Raw genomic sequence first — 17011 nt, 5'->3', positions numbered from 1 at the left:
AGGGGCGGACCTGGGTCCTCCAAATCAGGTGAAGGTCCCGGGACGTGAAGCAGGGAGGGGCGGGGCCGGGTTCGCTGGGCGGGGCTAGCGCCCTTACAGACTGGGAGCCTGACCCGCGGCGGGCCAAGGGTGGCCGGTGTGCGGGGCTGCAGTCGGTGAAGAAGGAAGGGGTCGGACGAGCTCGGAGGGGGCCAGGGCAGGGAACAGGAGTCGGAGGTTGGAAACCTGACAGAGTGAGGGTGGGAGGAGAGCAAGTGGTTGTGGCTGCGAAGGGGTAGGGCTAAGGCTTCTTGATAGTGATTGGCCAGAAGTGGTAGGGGTATGTCTCGCATTTTTGGGTTCGGCAGGGAGGGGGGCGGTGACTTAGGCCAGGGAAGGATGGTCTAATGGAGGAGGCGTGGCTCCAGAGAGGAGCGTGGCTTGCGTGAGGCGGTCTGGGGCGGGGCCGGGACCTCCTGGGGCAGCCCCGGGGTGGGGGCGGGGCCGGTGCAGCTGGAGTGGGCAGCGCGATGCGGGGCTCGAGCTGCGTGGGCGGCGGTGGCGAGAGCCCAGGCGGTACGGGGCTGAGTGAGGGCCCCCGCGGCCGATGGCTGCGGCTTGCCCCGGTCTGCGCCTACTTCCTGTGTGTGTCCTTGGCCGCCGTGCTGCTCGCCGTGTACTACGGGCTCATTTGGGTCCCCACGCGGCCGCCTGCTAGCCCCGCCGATCCCTTGCCCAGCTCGGCGGCCGCTCCGTGTGCTAGAGCAGCGCCGCCCGCCCCGCCTCCGGCCGCGTCCTGCTTGCTCGGGGCCTCGGGTGGGCCGCGACCACAGCCGGGACTGCCGCGGAGCCGCCGCCACAGCCACCGCCCAGCTCCCGGAGCGACGCCGGACACCCCGCACCGAGCGCCTGGATAGCCTGGCCCGCCCCAACCGTGGCCAGCGCCAGTCTGTCTGCACCCGGCCTTGCCCGCGCGGCGCCTCCTCTCCTCTGGCCGCGGTCCTGATCCTGCCCGACCTCATCCCACCTCGCTCCTTTTCGGGACTCAGCGCTCATCGGCAATAAACTCCAGCCTCAGCTGCGCTTGCCTGGTCTGTGGTCGTCTGCAGCGCGCGCTGGTCTCTTCTAACCCTGTGGCCGCGCTGCCTTAGAGGCTTTTCTCTTCCATTGCTGGAATGTAATCTGTGGTTGGAATAGGAAGAAGCGGCTTGCCAGTTTTTGGGTCTATTGAAGGTCAGATACTGTAAAGGCCTTAGTGGTTTTCGGGGTGTCGTGGGCTCTAGTGTTGGTGACAGTGGTGCGCTCTGGGAACTGCTGTTGGTATGGTTTACAGTGGCAGGGACAGAGCTGTCACCCGTGCTCTAGCACGTCCTTGCTAGTGATGCTGTAGTTTTTTTCCTGGGGACAGAGATGAACCCCGGGTTCGGTTGATGACGGGACACATTTGCTGCTTTGGGAAGTGTGGAGCATAAAGATGAATCAAAAAACAAACAAACAAAAAAACTGGTCTGCACTGCTGCTGGTGCCATGCTGAGAAGCTGGTGTAGCTTCTGATAAAGAAGTCATGAGATTGACTCCATTTTCCCTTACCCGTGATGGTGGCCTGGGCCTAGGCAGGCCTAGGGGACCCTGCTGCAAGAGGGGGTTTTCCTGTACAGGCTCTTCCCTGTGCTGCACAGCATCAGGGACCTAAGGCCAGGCCTCCTGTCAGATGGTCGTGTGTCATCTGCCCTGCTGGTTCCCTTCTGTCCCGCCAGCATTCCCCACAGGATGGTGCATAGCCATGTACTTAAACTCTCTGGTCTTGTAAAATGAAGGTTAACTCAAATGTTGCACAGAGAATTAAACCTGATTCAAACCTGAGAACACTATTGGTTTATGCCCTGTCGCTACTCTGTCCTCCAGCCCTTTCAGAAGCACAGCTTGTATTCCTGGGATGGGGGAGGGTTGGATGAGGTGGTGGTGGGGAGTGTGTGTGCGCGCAATAGCCTCTCAGCCCAAGGCCGGCCACACCAGCAAGTAGTGGGTTGGGGGGTGGGGTGTCCTTTTTTCCCTTGGCCTCCCTTTCTGCTTTCTCATTTCTTTTTCTTCCAACCCCATGCCTTTTTTTTCTTTTCTTTTTTGTCTTGTCTTTTTTTGTTCCAAGAACAGGGTTTCTCTGTGTAGCCACGACTGTCCTGAACTCTCTTTGTACACCAGGCTGTCCATGAACTCACAGTTATTTGTCCAAGTGCTGGGGATTAATGGCTATTCAGAGAAATCCTGTCTCAAGAAACAAACAAACAAAAAACACAACCCAAACCAGAACAACCACCACCACCACCACCAACAACAACAACAAAAAGCAAAGTACAGCTTGTGGGCTTTGAATTCTGACTAGCTCTGACCACTTTAATCTTTTTTTTTTTTGGCGGTGTGTGTGTGTGTGTGTGTGTGTGTGTGTGAGAGAGAGAGAGAGAGAGAGAGAGAGAGAGAGAGAGAGAGAGAGAGAGAGATATTGAGAGATGGTTTTACCTCACTCTCACATGGTGACAAATCAACTCATGCCAAGATATTTATATTTTTTATTTATCCCTTCCAGTGTGACTGTTGACACATTTTGCTGCAAAAAGACATTAATTACCATGTCTGATGGTGGACAGCGCCTGCCTCAGGCCCCTGGGGGTTTGCAGCATAGGTGCACAGTGGCCTTTCTAAAATTGGATCAGCCTTGAGTTCTGAAAGGCTTCTGTCCCCGAGGACCTCAGCTAAGGGACTGTGGACCTGCAATTTGGCACACTGTCAAACCTGGATTCATCTTAATTACTAGTTCAACTTTTATTTAATGGTTTTGTAACCTAATTAATTTTACATACATCACTTTTTTCTTTCTTTTCTTTTTTTCTTTTTGTCTCCTATAGCCTAAGCTGGTTTTGAGCCTACTATGTAGCAAAGGATGACATTTGTGTTATGTTAACTTTTCCCGGGGAGACAGGAGCAAATGTCTGCTAGACCCAAACAGGGCACTTCCAAGTGAATTGGCGAGGGGAGGGCATTAATTACAGGAGAGTATGGACAACTCAAAGGCAGCTAACTGCACCACTGAGAAGCCAGATCTGGCTAGCAGATGACTGGCAGTTCATGAGAGCAGAGTCCCTGGATGACTTGAGTGACAGACAGCCTGGCAGATCAGAGTCTCTAGCTCATGTGCCACATTATGGGCCCAGTGCACACACTGGCTTTCCAGAGCTGCTCACGGCTCAAAGACCACACCGTGGGCCTCAGCAAGGCTGTGGAAATCCAGTACTATCCCAGTGTCCCTGTGGAACCACCCTCCTGCTATGTGTTATTAGTCGTGTGTGTGCACAGCGTGTGGAGGTTAGAGGGTTAGGAGTTAGGTTTTTTGCCTTCTGCTGTGGTACCCTGGCATTGAACTCAGGACCTCAGGTTTGTGCCGCAGATACCTGTCCTCACTGAGCCATATTGGTGGTCCTGGGTCTGTATAAACGACGAGATGGCATGAGCACTCCATGGTCTGGTTAAGGGGGAGGTTCCTATTGTAGATATGAAAGAGAGAGAGAGAGAGAGAGAACAGCCTGAGGCATGTGTGAGAGTCCAGAACAGAGAGAAAGTAGTAGACTGAACACATCTGGATGGCCAGACCTGCCCGTGAGAGGTGAAGACAGAGTGTGTGGGAAAAAGAGGGAGCCTAGCTGGGATACTAGGGCTGTAAGAAGGATGGCCCCTTCTGCCAGTGATGAGAAATGGCTCCTTTTGGTAGAGGAGTTCCTGAGGGATGCTGGCATTTGCCTAACCACCAGAATTTGGGAGAGTGGAGTTTCCTTTGAAGGCGGCAGGGTTACCTTTCTTAAGTCTTGAATGAGCTTGGTTCTGCTGGCATCAGACACTGAGCAACATCAGGTACTCAGCATCAGATACCGAGCATCATCAGGTACTGAGCATCATCAGGTACTGAGCAACATCAGGTACTGATCATCATCAGGTACTGTGCAACATCAGGTACTGTGCAACATCAGGTACTGAGCAACATCAGGTACTGAGCATCATCAGACACTGAGCATCATCAGACACTGAGTAGCATCTGGTACTGAGCATCATCAGACACTGAGCATCATCAGATACTGAGCATCACACATGCCCTCCTCATGCTGAGTTCTCTCAGGAATGCTTGTCCTTCCTCCATGTCTGATAGTCATGGGGACATGTGCCCCTAATGTCCCATAGAAGCCAGCCTCTCACGGACTGCTTTCCCCAGAGGGTCCCACCTTTTGCAGCCTCCACTTGAAGAGTGATGGGTAGTCAGTCCCATTGCTCAGTTTTCTTGCCTTCACAGCAGCCAGTCTGAGCCCATACGCCCCCTTACCTCACAGTCTCACAAGCCAGGCTGTGGCAAACTCTTTCATTGCTTGTTTAAAAAGTCTTTGCCACAACTGGGCGTGGTGGTGCACGCCTTTAATCCCATCACTTGGGAGGCAGAGGCAGACGGATTGCTGTGAGTTCGAGGCCAGCCTGGTCTACAAAGAGAGTTCAGGACAGCCAAGGCTACACAGTGAAACCCAGGCTCAAAAAACAAAACAAAACAAAACAAAACAAAACTGCTTGACTAATTTATACAAGGGGAGAATGCCATCTTAATTGCTAGACATTCTGTTTCATCTTAATTTCAATAAATAAATGTGAAAATGATTCCAGGCCACTCAAACTCCCGCTGGGAGGATGCTATTTAAAGTTAGCAGAGACTCCCTGGGAAAAGCTATGGCTGTGCTCCTTAAATCTGCACTGGGGGCACCCAGGGTCTGAATGGTTGTCCCTTCTACGGTGCCTCTAGACGCTGGTCACCGTCACGGCAGCACACGCCTGTGGTCCTGCTTGTAGATGTGTCAGAACCCCTGTGAGTTCGAGGCCAGCTTGGGCTACATTGTGAGATTCTATTCCGCCCCATCCTAGTTTGCTTTCCATCGCTGTGACAAAACACCTGGAGCCAAATCAACTTGAGGAGGAAAAGGTTTATTTGGCTTTATGTGTCCTGATTACACAGTTCCACCACTGAGGGAAACCAGTCAAGTCAGGTGGCTCACACCTGCCTGTAAACCTCCGCCTCCCGGCCCCCTATGCCCCCCAACTCCAGGGGGATCTGACGCCCTCTGCTGGCTGCTGTGTGCACATGCACACACTTGGCGTGTGCGCACACAAGGAGAGGCACACATTCAAATACATGATTGAAAACATTTTCTTTCTTTTTTTTTTTTTACAGAAGCCAATTACATGAATGATGGAAAGACCTGACACCCACGAGTTTCCTCTATGTGTGATGTGGCATATGTGTAGTCATGCACACACACACACACACACACACACACACTAAGTAAATGCAGAACATATTTTAATGTCTATAATGCCTGGCCATGCTGGGTCATACGTGTAATCCAGGCACCCAGGAGGCTAAGATAGGACTATCATGAATTTGAGTTATATAATGAGTTCTGGGAAGCCGGGCGGTGGTGGCGCACGCCTTTAATCCCAGCACTCGGGAGGCAGAGGCAGGCGGATCGCTGTGAGTTCTAGGCCAGCCTGGACTACAAAGTGAGTCCAGGACAGTCAAGGCTACACAGAGAAACCCTGTCTCGAAAAACCAAAAAATAAAAAATAAAATAACTAATGAGTTCTGGGACATAGCAATACCCTATCTCAAAAAAAAAAAAAAGTTTGGCTTTGGAACTCAATATATAGACCAGGCTAGCCCCCAACTCACAGAGATTTGCCTGCTTCTGCTTCCTGAGTTAAAGGCTTGTGTCACCAAACCTGACCCCTCCCCTCCAAAAGAGAGATTATAATGGTAAAGTTTATGTTGTATATAGCTTACCATATTTATTTATTTATTTATTTATTTATTTTTTGCTTTTTGAGACAGAGTTTCTCTACGTAGCCTTGGCTGTCCTAGACTCGCTCTGTAGACCAGTCTGGCCTCAAACTCACAGCAATCCACCTGCCTCTGCCTCCCGAGTGCTAGGATTAAAGGCGCCCACCCCCACACCTGGCTACCATAACTTTAAGAATAAACAGTTTTCAAAAGCATTTTGTAGTGGGTGCAGTGTGGCACACGCCTGTAATCCCAGCACTTGGGAGGCAGAGGTAGATGGATTTCTGTGAGTTTAAGGTCAGCCTCTTCTACAAAGCGACTCCAGGACAGCCAAGGCTACACAGAGAAACCCTGTCTCTGAAAACAAAAAACAAAACCAATAACAACAACAACAACAAACTATTTTGTGTAGAGAGATCCTTTCTGAAAGAACAAAATATATGTAAAGTAGCCGGGCAGTGGTGGCACACGCCTTTAATCCCAGCATTCGGGAGGCAGAGGCAGGGGGATCGCTGCGAGTTTGAGGCCAGCCTGGTCTACAAAGTGAGTCCAGGACAGCCAAGGCTACACAGGGAAACCCTGTCTTGAAAAACCAACCAACCAACCAACCAACCAACCAAACCAGAATGTACATGCCAGTACCGAGGAGGCAGAGGCAGGAGGATGCCTGGGGCTGCCAGCCTAGCTAAATCATCGAGCCTCTGCCTTAATAAGGAGTTGTCCTCCCTCAGATGATGACGGCGACGATGTCAACAACAACAACAACAACAACAGGTGTATGGCTCCTGGGGAACAATATGTTAGGGTGTCCTCAGACTTTTACAAACATTCGTACACGTGCATATGCACCTGCACACATGCACATGCGCACGCGCGCGTGCGTGCACACACACACACACACACACACACACACACACACACACGGAGAGATGGCGGTGCTGTTTCCTCTCTCTCTAGTGGGATGTTAATTCTACACCAGACCCTGGTTCGAACGATCTGAGCAGAGACACAGGTAAAGGCACTTGTGGCCAGGCCCGAGGATGCAGGCGATGGAAAGAGACCCTCAGATCGTCCTCTGACCCCGGGCTTGTGTGCCGAGGCACGTGCACCTCCTCCTCCACAGTAGATGTGAAAACACACTCCCCGAGAAGTCGGCTACAAATGGGTTCGTCGGGATACCAGCGTCCCCACGTGCAGTGCGAAAGCCTGCAGGAATATTAATAACCCGACCAGCTTGTTCTGTCCTTTGCTGAAAGGGACGCATCTTGGAAGGATCCCAAAAGCAAAAGGTCCTGGAAGGCTCTGGGGGGGGGGGGATCTAGAACTGGTGCTGTGTCCCGTGAACACGCCCTTCTGAGAGGAGCCCGCTACCCCAGCTGTCCAGCTGTCAGGGCCATACAATGCCTTGGAGTTCTCCCTAAAGGGCCCACTGTGTAGTTACCGTTATCTGTTGCCTTAGCAACAGGATACCCACTCGAGGATGAGAAGCTAGCCAGGCAAGGTCGTCCACACCATCCATCCCAGCAGTCTCTGAATTCAAAGCCAGCCTGGCACACATAGCAAATTACAGGCAAGTCAGGGCTATATAGTAAGACTTTGTCTCAAAACAAAACAGAACCAAAACAACCCCCCCCAAACAAACAAACAAACAAAAAAGCCAAAAATACATTTACTTTTTAGTTTGTAAAGCAAGAAAGAAAAAAAAAATAAAGGAATTCACAGGACAATAAATCATTTTAATTATGAAACATCAAGACAAAAGAGGGCTGGAGAGATGGCTCAGCGGTTAAGAGCACGGGCTGTGTTTCTGGAGGACTTGGGTTTGATTCCCAGCACCCATACAGTGGCTCACAGCTGTCTGTAACTCGTTTCAGGGGATCTGACGCCTTCTGGCCTTCATCAGTATTGCATTAATGTGGGACACAGACACACATCCAGGCAAAGTGCCCATACACATAATAAATAAAAACTTAAAAACAAAAGGTAACTTTTGTTACTTAAAACTTAATTTTCTAAGCGGGGAGTGGTGGCGCACACCTTTAATCCCAGCACTTGGGAGGCAGAGGCAGGCGGATCGCTGTGAGTTCAAGACCAGCCTGGTCTACAAAGTGAGTCCAAGACAGCCAGGACTGCAAAAGAAACCCTGTCTCAAAAAACAAAAACAAAAACAAACAAACAAACAACAACAAAACAGGGCTGGAGAGATGGCTGAGAGGTTAGGAGCACTGGCTGCTCTTCCAGAGGTCCTGAGTTCAATTCCCAGCAACCACATGGTGGTTCACAACCATCTATAATGTGATCTGATACCCTCTTCTGGCAGGCCAGTGTACATGCAGGCAGAACACTGATTACATAATAAGTAAGTAAATCTTTTTTTTAAAAAAAGATTTATTTATTATTATATATATAGTGTTCTGCCTACATGTACATGTATGATTACATAATAAATAAGTAAATCTTTTTTTAAAAAAGATTTATTTATTATTATGTATACAGTGTTCTGCCTGCATGTACATCTGCAGGCCAGAGGAGGGAATCAGATCACATTAAAGATGGTTGTGAGTCACCATGTGGTTGTTGGGAATTGAACTCATGACCCTTGGAAGAGCAGTCAGTGTTCTTAACCATTGAGCCATCTCTCTAGCCCTCAATAAATAAATCTTTAAAAAACAACAAAACAAAATAAAAATACCAAAATAAGTAAAAAATAAAAAGAAAGAAAAAGTAAAAAAAAAAAAAGAGAGAGAGAAAGAGAGAAACTAAAAACAACAACAACAACAACAACAAAAACAAAAACAAAAACAAACCCCAAAAATACCAAAAAAACTTCATCTTCTAAAGTCAGCTTGGTGGCACACACCTGTAATCCCAGGAGAGGCAGGCAGATCTCTGTGAGTTCGAGGCCAGCCTGGTCTACAGAGTGAGTCCAGACCACCAAGGCTACACAGAGAAACCCTGTCTCAAAACAAACAGAGAAACAAACAAACAAACAAAAAATGGTTTCAGCTTTTTACTTAATATGCCTACTAAGGTTGCATTTACTTGAGTGATGAATGAAGGGACCCAACTCCAGGCGCCCCAAGTCCCCCAAAGACTCCAGTTTGCTTGACTAGACCAACTCCATGACGGGCTTCAGATTTTCACTCTGCCTAACTAGGCCAAGGTTTTTAACAATTTCTGGAAAAACCACAAGTTGCAGACAGCTCACGGGCAGCTTAATCAGCTTATAGAACAAAACGACCAGATACCATGTTTTTTATTACGTCATGGCCTTGGTAAAGAACACAGCTGGCCCCATCCAATCAAATTAAAGGCCAACTCCTGAGTAAGAGCCAAAACTTCAGTGACTCAAAAAGTCCCCCAGTCACCAAACAAACAGCCAATCCCGAATCCCTGCGTACACGCTGACTCAACTCTGTCGTCACAGATCCCTCCAACTGTCTATAAATTGAGCCTGCGTGCTTATTTAGGGGTCCCCCTCCAGAAGAGAGAGGTGACCCTAGCACGATAGAATATAAACACTGTTTTGCATACTGCCTTGGGGTCTTTCTTCAGATCACCCAAACCCTAGCATGTGTACTTTATTTATTTATTTATTTTTGGTTTTTCCAGACAGAGTTTCTCTGTGTAGCCTTGGCTGTCCTAGACTCCCATTGTAGACCAGGCTGGCCTCGAACTCACAGCAATCCACCTGCCTCTGCCTCCCGAGTGAGTGCTGGGATTAAAGGAGTGCGCCGGGATGGAGAGATGGCTCAGAGGTTAAGAGCACTGGCTGCTCTTCCAGAGGTCCTGAGTTCAATTCCCAGCAACTACATGGTGGCTCACAACCATCTGTAACGGGATCTGGTGCCCTCTTCTGGCCTGCAGGTGTACGTGCAGATAGAGCACTCATACACATAAAATAAAATAAAAAAATATTTAAAGGAGTGCACCACCATGCCCGGCAACTTGTGAACTTTAATTCTGATAAGTAGTGCTGTTCTAGAATTCTCCTTCTCAGTCAGACCTAGCTAACTCTCAATGTCACCAACATTTTCTGATTTCTGAAAAAAAACCACATTGGTTTCTGTCAGGAATAGGGTTTTTTTTTTTTTTTTTTTTTTTTTTTTTGGTTTTTGGTGGCAGAAAGTTTATTTTTGCTTCCCAGTGCGTGATTACATAACTCTAACTACTACCAAAACTCCGTCCACTGGCGGGCAGGCAGCTGTAGTCAAGTGTCAGTCACCCCAGGTAGTGAAATGAAAAAGACAGCTCATTTGGAGATATACGGCCATATTAGGGGGTATGTTCTTTAAAGACAAGCATTTTAATAAAAAAGATTAGACACTCTGCCTCCAGAGTGTTGTGACCAAAGGTGTGCACCACCACCTCCCGGCCTGAAGTCATTATTAATGTAAACTTTAGAGATTCATTTTTATAATTCTCATGTGTGACTGCTCCATGTGTACAGGTGCCCACAGAGGCTACAAGAGGGCGTCAGATCTTTGGAACGGCAATTACAGGCAGTTGTGAGTCCTCTTCATGGGAGTTCCAAGCTTCTGAAACAGGAGTATGTACTCATAACCTCTGAACAATCTCTCCAGCCTCTCTCTCTCTCTCTCTCTTTTTTCAGAATTAGGGATTGAATTTAAGGCTTCACATATCCTCAGCAGGAGCTCTACCACTGAGCCACACCCCCAGCCCCTCACTGGGGGATTCTAGGCAGAGGCTCTACCACTGAGCCACACCCCCAGCCCCTCACTGGGGAATTCTAGGCAGGGGCTCTACCACTGAGCCACGCCCCCAGCCCCTCACTGGGGAATTCTAGGCAGGGGCTCTACCACTGAGCCACGCCCCCAGCCCCTCACTGGGGGATTCTAGGCAGGGGCTCTACCACTGAGCCACGCCCCCAGCCCCTCACTGGGGGATTCTAGGCAGGGGCTCTACCACTGAGCCACGCCCCCAGCCCCTCACTGGGGGGTTCTAGACAGAGGCTCTACCACTGAGCCATGCCCCCAGCCCCTCACTGGGGGATTCTAGGCAGGAGCTCTACCACTGAGCCACGCCCCCAGCCCCTCACTGGGCGATTCTAGGCAGGGGCTCTACTGCCAGGGACCAAACGGCCCGTGGCCGACCCCCACCCATTCAGCATCTGCAACAAACATCCTGCTTGGCCACTCACTAGGCATGCAAGGCATCCGGCTTAGCCCTGAGAAGAGAGCGATCCGATCCTGAGATAACCAAAGAGACATCCTACTTTGCCCCACCTAGGAAAACCCCTCGCCCTGCAGATGTTCCCGGGGCTCAACCCCAGAAGATTCTGTACTTTTCCATTTACCCTCCTCGCTTACCCCCGCCCTCCCTAAAGCAGGTTTTAAAAAGCCTGCCCTCACCTTCAATAAACGGCTCTTGACAAGCTACTGTTTCCTTGAGCCACGCCTCTCTCTCGCCCATTACTTTATCCACAGGTTGCGACCCCCCTTGGCCCCCCAATAACTGACCAGCTGGACTGGTTACTCTACCACTGAGCCACGCCCCCAGCCCCTCACTGGGGGGTTCTAAGGTAGGAACTTTAACACTGAAATATATACCCAGCCTCTCTCTGGGAGAATTTTAGACACCTCCCAAATAAACTGTCATTCACAAAACTATTATCTCAAGAGACTGCTTTGTTGGAATCCAAGCAAAACTGTCACTTTTCTGTAGCTCATGTAGATGCTGTGTTTTTATCATTTGGTTCTGCCCATGCCCAGACTTCATTCTCTTCTCTTTTTTATTTTTACTTTTTGGGTTTTTTTGTGACAGGGTTTCTCTGTGTAGCCTTGCCTGTCCTAGACTCACTTTGTAGACCAGGCTGGCCTCGAACTCACAGCGATCCGCCTGCCTCTGCCTCCCGGGTGCTGGGATTAAAGGCGTGCGCCACCACGCCCAGTGACCCCCTTTCTCTTCTTTGGTGGCCTGTTCAGCAGCTCCAGCCAGGGTGAGAGACTCCGGGCTTGTGATATGGATCAGTTGTTTCACATACGGGAAGGCCAGGGCGTCCCCCCTGGCACCATATGAACCAGACACTGTAGCAGTCTTCTGTAACCCCAGAGGGCAGAGGCTGAAGGATGAGAAGTTCAAAGTCATCCTCAGCTATATAGGGATTTTTGAGGCTGGAAGCACAAATTGGAAAATATAAATGAGCCAGGCTCAGTGGCGCTCACCTTTAATCCTAGTACTTGGGGAGGCAGAGAGGCAGGCGGATCGCTGTGAGTTCGAGGTCGACCTGGTCTACAAAGCCAGTCCACGACAGCCAAGGTTACACAGAGAAACCCTGTCTCGAAAAACCAATATATATATATATTGCAGATTTCCAGTAGATTTCAAACCTGACCATTGAGATGTGGCCGTTGGCAAATGGTAGAGAGCTTGTCTTGCTTGCCCAAGGTATGAAACTGAATTAGATTCCCAGTGCTACAGAACACACACACACACACACACACACACACACACACACACACACACACACACACACGGGTCTCTGTGCACAGTGGCTCATGCCTGCTTTCTGGGAGGTAGAGGCAGATGGATCGCTGTGAGTTTGAGGTTAGCCTGGTTTACAAAGCGAGGCCAAGACAGACAAGGCTACACAGACAAACCCTGTCTCGGAAGAACCAAAAACCAAACCAAACAAACAGAACAAAAAGAAAAACCCTAAAGCCCCCAATCATAAACTTGGGTGCGCTCCGAAGAGACACATGGTTGATATGGAGCCACTAGAGGGCGCCATCTTCACGTCCGGCTCTCCAAGCGATGGCTGGATGCTTCGATTTTCCCAGGCATCTTGCTGAAATCAGAGCTGCTGTGAAGGATGCTGGAATCCTCGCACAGTCTCTTTCTTCTTACAGCTTTTGAGACAGGGTATCATGTATCCCACGTTGGCCTTGGCCTTGATGTTCCTGATAGTACCAGGCACTCTCCAGTGCCGGGATTCCGGCATCTGCCACACATCTGGTTTTTGTGGTGCCGTGGCATCGAACTCAGGACTTCTTGCATTCTAAACGTGCCCTATAGCAACTGAGTCACACCCTCAGGTCCCTTCACCCCCGTTCCTTTCCGGTCCAGGAAGGGTCTATGCAGAGGCTGTGGGCCAGTCCTTTGGATATCGAGCGAGAGCTGAATGACCTGAGATGACCATTTTACCCTGGGCAGGCTAGGTGCTTCAGAGTCATAGACTCTTCTGGGGACGATAACAAGAGCATGCCTCGAGATGGTCCCTTCACTTTGGTGGACAGTTCTGTCCATGGAGTGGCTTGAACGGTGACCCCACCCTAAAAAAAAAACAGCCACCCTAGGAGCTGCGGACATAAACTTATTTGGAAAAGGGGGGTTTTGTGGATAAAAGGACAAGTGTCCATAGTAGGGAGGACACATGGAGGGGAGGGCTGCGTGGGGAAAGAGGCCGAGTTTGGAGTGATGTGGCCCTCCTGGGTCACCATGGCTTTTATACATATGGATTCTGGAAGAGTGAGATTGTAAATTTTCAGTCTCGTAAGCTATCGGCCTCTGATTGTTTGTTATAGTCAGCACAGAGAACTAACCACAACAGACTTTTATTTAGTTGGATATTTTATTTTATTTTATTTTTCCTTTTGGTTTCTCATGGCAAGAAATCTCTGTGTAGCCCAGGCTGTCCTGAAGCTTGCTCTGTAGACCAGGCTGGCCTGGAACCCACAGAGATCCACCACCATCGCTGGACCTAGTTGGTTAACTTTTTAAAAAATTACATTTTATTCTGGGCGTGGTGGCACATGCCTTTAATCTCAGCACTTGAGAGGCAGAGGCAGGCAGATGGCTGTGAATTCTAGGCCAGCCTGGTCTACAGAGTTCCAGGACAGCCAAGGCTACACAGAGAAACTCTGTCTCAAAAAACAAAACAAAGCAAAGAAACTGTTGTATTTATTTATTGTGTGTGTGCCTATGGTGTGTCAGTGGACAGCCTTCTCCACCCAGGGCACGTCACACACATCTCCTCCTCCGTGTGTGTGTGTGTGTGTGTGTGTGTGTGTGTGTGTGTGTGTGGTGTTTCTTGTTTTTTCCGTTCTGTTCTTTGTTGTTTGCTTGTTTGCTCTTACCTCCTGCTTCTTAGGCAGAACAGATACTACAACCTCTTGCAAGCCCACCAGACCGGTGTGGGAAGGCCCACCAACCACATCCTGCCTCAGAAGCCGCTGTGGATGGCTGCTGCCGCTGCCTGGAGCCTCCCTGAGCACCACAGCAGGTGACGGCCATCCTATGGTGGGCTGTCAGCTTTCCTTAGGGGAAATACGGACACAGCCGCTCATGAACTTTCACAGGGGACAGGCTCTCTAGGGCACTGGGGGGCCGGTAGATGAGAGGCAACTCACTTCCCACGGGATTGCGACACGAGCCTTTTCAGCGTCTCTGGTTTCCATTGTGTAAATTCAAAGTTCTCAGCCCTACCCATGAAAAAGGAGACAGCGAGATGGCTCTGTGGGAAGAACTGCACGCCCTGTGGGAAAAAGTGCTCGCCGCTAAACCTGCTGACCTGAGTTCAAGTCTACGAAGGCACGCAGGCACGCCAAAAAAAAAAAAAAATCGGAAGCGGAGACTGGTGGTGCATGCCTGTAATCCCAGCACTCTAGGAGGCAGAGGCAGGCAGATCTTTGTGAGTTCGAGGCCAGCCTGGTCTGCAAAGCCAGTCTAGGACAGCCAAGGGCTACACAGAGAAACTCTGTTTCCAACCCTCCCCCTAAAAAACAAAAAACCAACTCCCCCAAATTTACCATGTTTATTATTTATTTTTTTCTCTACAGTAGCCTTGGCTGGCCAGAAACTCACCATGTAGACTGGCTGGCTTCAACCAGCCTACCTGTGCTTTCTGAGTTTTGGGATTAGAGGGATGTGGCCACCACGCCCGGCTGTTTTTGGTTTTTTGGTTTTTTGGTTTGTTTGTTTGTTTGTTTTGGTTTTTCAAGACAGGGTTTCTCTGTGTAGCCCTGCCTGTTCTGGACTCGCTCTGTAGACCAGGCTGGCCTTGAACTCACAGTAATCCACCTGCCTCTGCCTCCTGATTACTGGGATTAAAGGCATGCGCCACCAACCATCCGGCTGCCCGGCTGTTTTTGAATTTGGAGATGGCAGTAACCCATCTTGGTGCACAGCCATGGAAGTTTCAGGGCTGAGTGGTCTCATGTGACCGTCAGGTACTCAGGGCAGGATGTGGGAGGAGAAGGAGATGATCTCAGATTTGGGGACGCTGGAGAGATAGCTCAGCGGTTAAGAGCACTGCTTGCAGGCTGGAGAGATGGCTCAGAGGTTAAGAGCACTGACTGCTCTTCCAGAGGTCCTGAGTTCAAATTCCCAGCAACCACATGGTGGCTCACAACCATCTATAATGAGATCTGATGCCCTCTTCTGGCCTGCAGGTGCACATGGATAGAGCACTCATGCATAAAATAAATAAATGAATCTTAAAAAAAAAAAAAGATTTCAGATTTCAAACAGATGGAAAACAAACAAACAAAAAAAAAATCAAAGGATTAATTATGCTGTTAAAACAGAGTAAGACATTTCTCTCTCTCTCTCTCTTTTTTTTTTTTGAACAGGCTTTTACTCTGTGTCCCTTGCTGGCCTCAAACTTACAGAGTCTTAGGGTTAACGGTGTGTACCACACACATGGCCTTAGGCTGGCTTCTTCTTCTTCTTAATTTTTTTTTTTTGAGACTTGGTCCTTGCTGTGCAGTCCAGGTGCCTGGAATTTTTGATCCTTCTCCTTCAGTGTAGGTAGTCGGATTCCAGGTGTGTGCCACTGTGCCTGACCTGAGCCAATTTCCTTCCTTCCTTTTTCCCAATCTTTCCTATAAAGCATTGGGTGTCAAGCCGTGTGGTCTCTAGTAGGTATCCTGCATATCAGATACCTACTTTGTGATTAGTAACCGTAGCAAATTTACACTCATGAAGTAACAGCACCAATAGTTTTTTTTTTAAAAAGATCTATTTATTTATTTATTATGCACACAGTGCTCTGCCTGCATGTACACCTGCAGGCCAGAAGAGGGCGTCAGATCACATTACAGATGGTTGTGAGCCACCATGTGGTTGCTGGGAATTGAACTCAGGACCTCTGGAAGAGCAGACAGTGCTCTTAACCTCTGAGCCATCTCCCCAGCCCGCAACAATAGCTTTATGGTTGGGGTGGGGGTGGGGGTGGGGCGTCACCCCAACATGAGGAATGGCATTAAAGGGTCACAGCATTAGGAAGGTTGAGAACCGCTGCTACAAAGGGTCTCGAGAAGCCGAGTGCGGATTGCAGCTGACTGTGCCGTGAGGAGGGTGGCCTTGAACTTCTCATTCTGGCATTGGATGCACCACTACATGTTCTGTGGTGCTGGGAATGGCAGGGCTTCGTGCACGCTGGGCAAGCATTTACCTGACCCAGCCATGACTCCAGAATGTTGTGGGCTTTGTTGTTGTTGTTTTGTTTTTTTGGTTTTTCAAGACAGGGTTTCTCTGTGTAGCCTTGGCTGTCCTGGACTAACTCTGTAGACCAGGCTGGCCTCGAACTCACAGCGATCCATCTGCCTCTGCCTCCTTAGTGCTGGGATTAAAGGCGTGCGCCACCACCACCTGCCCAGCTGTGGTTTTGTTTTTATTGTTTGAGACAGGTCTCACTCTGCAGCCCCGGGTGATGCTCCTGGCCCAGCCTCCTGAGTGCTAGGATTACACAGGCATGCGTTATCACTTACCCCCACCCCCATGGGAGGTAACCTCCCCGAACCCTGGGTCATCTCTGCAGCCCAGTGTGTGCTTTCTGGCTATAAAGGCCACTGGCCGGGGAGCTAGGGCCGTGGTCATCATCCCTGTTTTCTGGAGACCTCAGGAACCCCAAGACTTCGCTCAGATGAACTAGGAGTCCTCCTCAGATGGGGGAACCGAGGTCAGGGAGGCAGCTGCATCCCCAGAAGAGAGGAGGCTATGCGAATTGCCCTTTTTCCCTTCTGGGGCCAGAGACTTCCTCCTCCCGTTTCCCAAGCGTAGTTGGCCTGGGGTGGTGCTGAGGGTGTTTGGGGTGAGCAACGGTGGAGGGAGCCCCAGCTGGGACAGCCAGTATGTGACCAATGAGCACCTCAGAGAGACGAGACAGTCATTTCCTTTTGGCTGCCTGCATCTCTTCTTGAGGCTTTAAAA

General features: G+C 49.8%; 1 protein-coding gene across 1 annotated transcript; it reads left to right on the top strand.

Moving 5' to 3' along the window:
- Positions 1-505: 505 nt before the first annotated feature.
- INAFM1 (InaF motif containing 1) lies at positions 506-1845 on the top strand. Its single transcript, XM_084770258.1, has one exon. The coding sequence runs from the start codon at positions 510-512 to the stop codon at positions 894-896; it is 387 nt and encodes a 128-aa protein (XP_084626384.1). The 5' UTR covers positions 506-509; the 3' UTR covers positions 897-1845.
- Positions 1846-17011: the final 15166 nt, after the last annotated feature.

Source organism: Acomys minous (genome assembly GCF_964271855.1).
Source record: "Acomys minous genome assembly, chromosome: 20".
Classification (NCBI taxonomy): Eukaryota; Metazoa; Chordata; class Mammalia; order Rodentia; family Muridae; genus Acomys; species Acomys minous.
The sequence above is the reverse complement of the archived record's forward strand: the minus strand, read 5'-3'. Positions and strand labels throughout refer to the sequence as shown.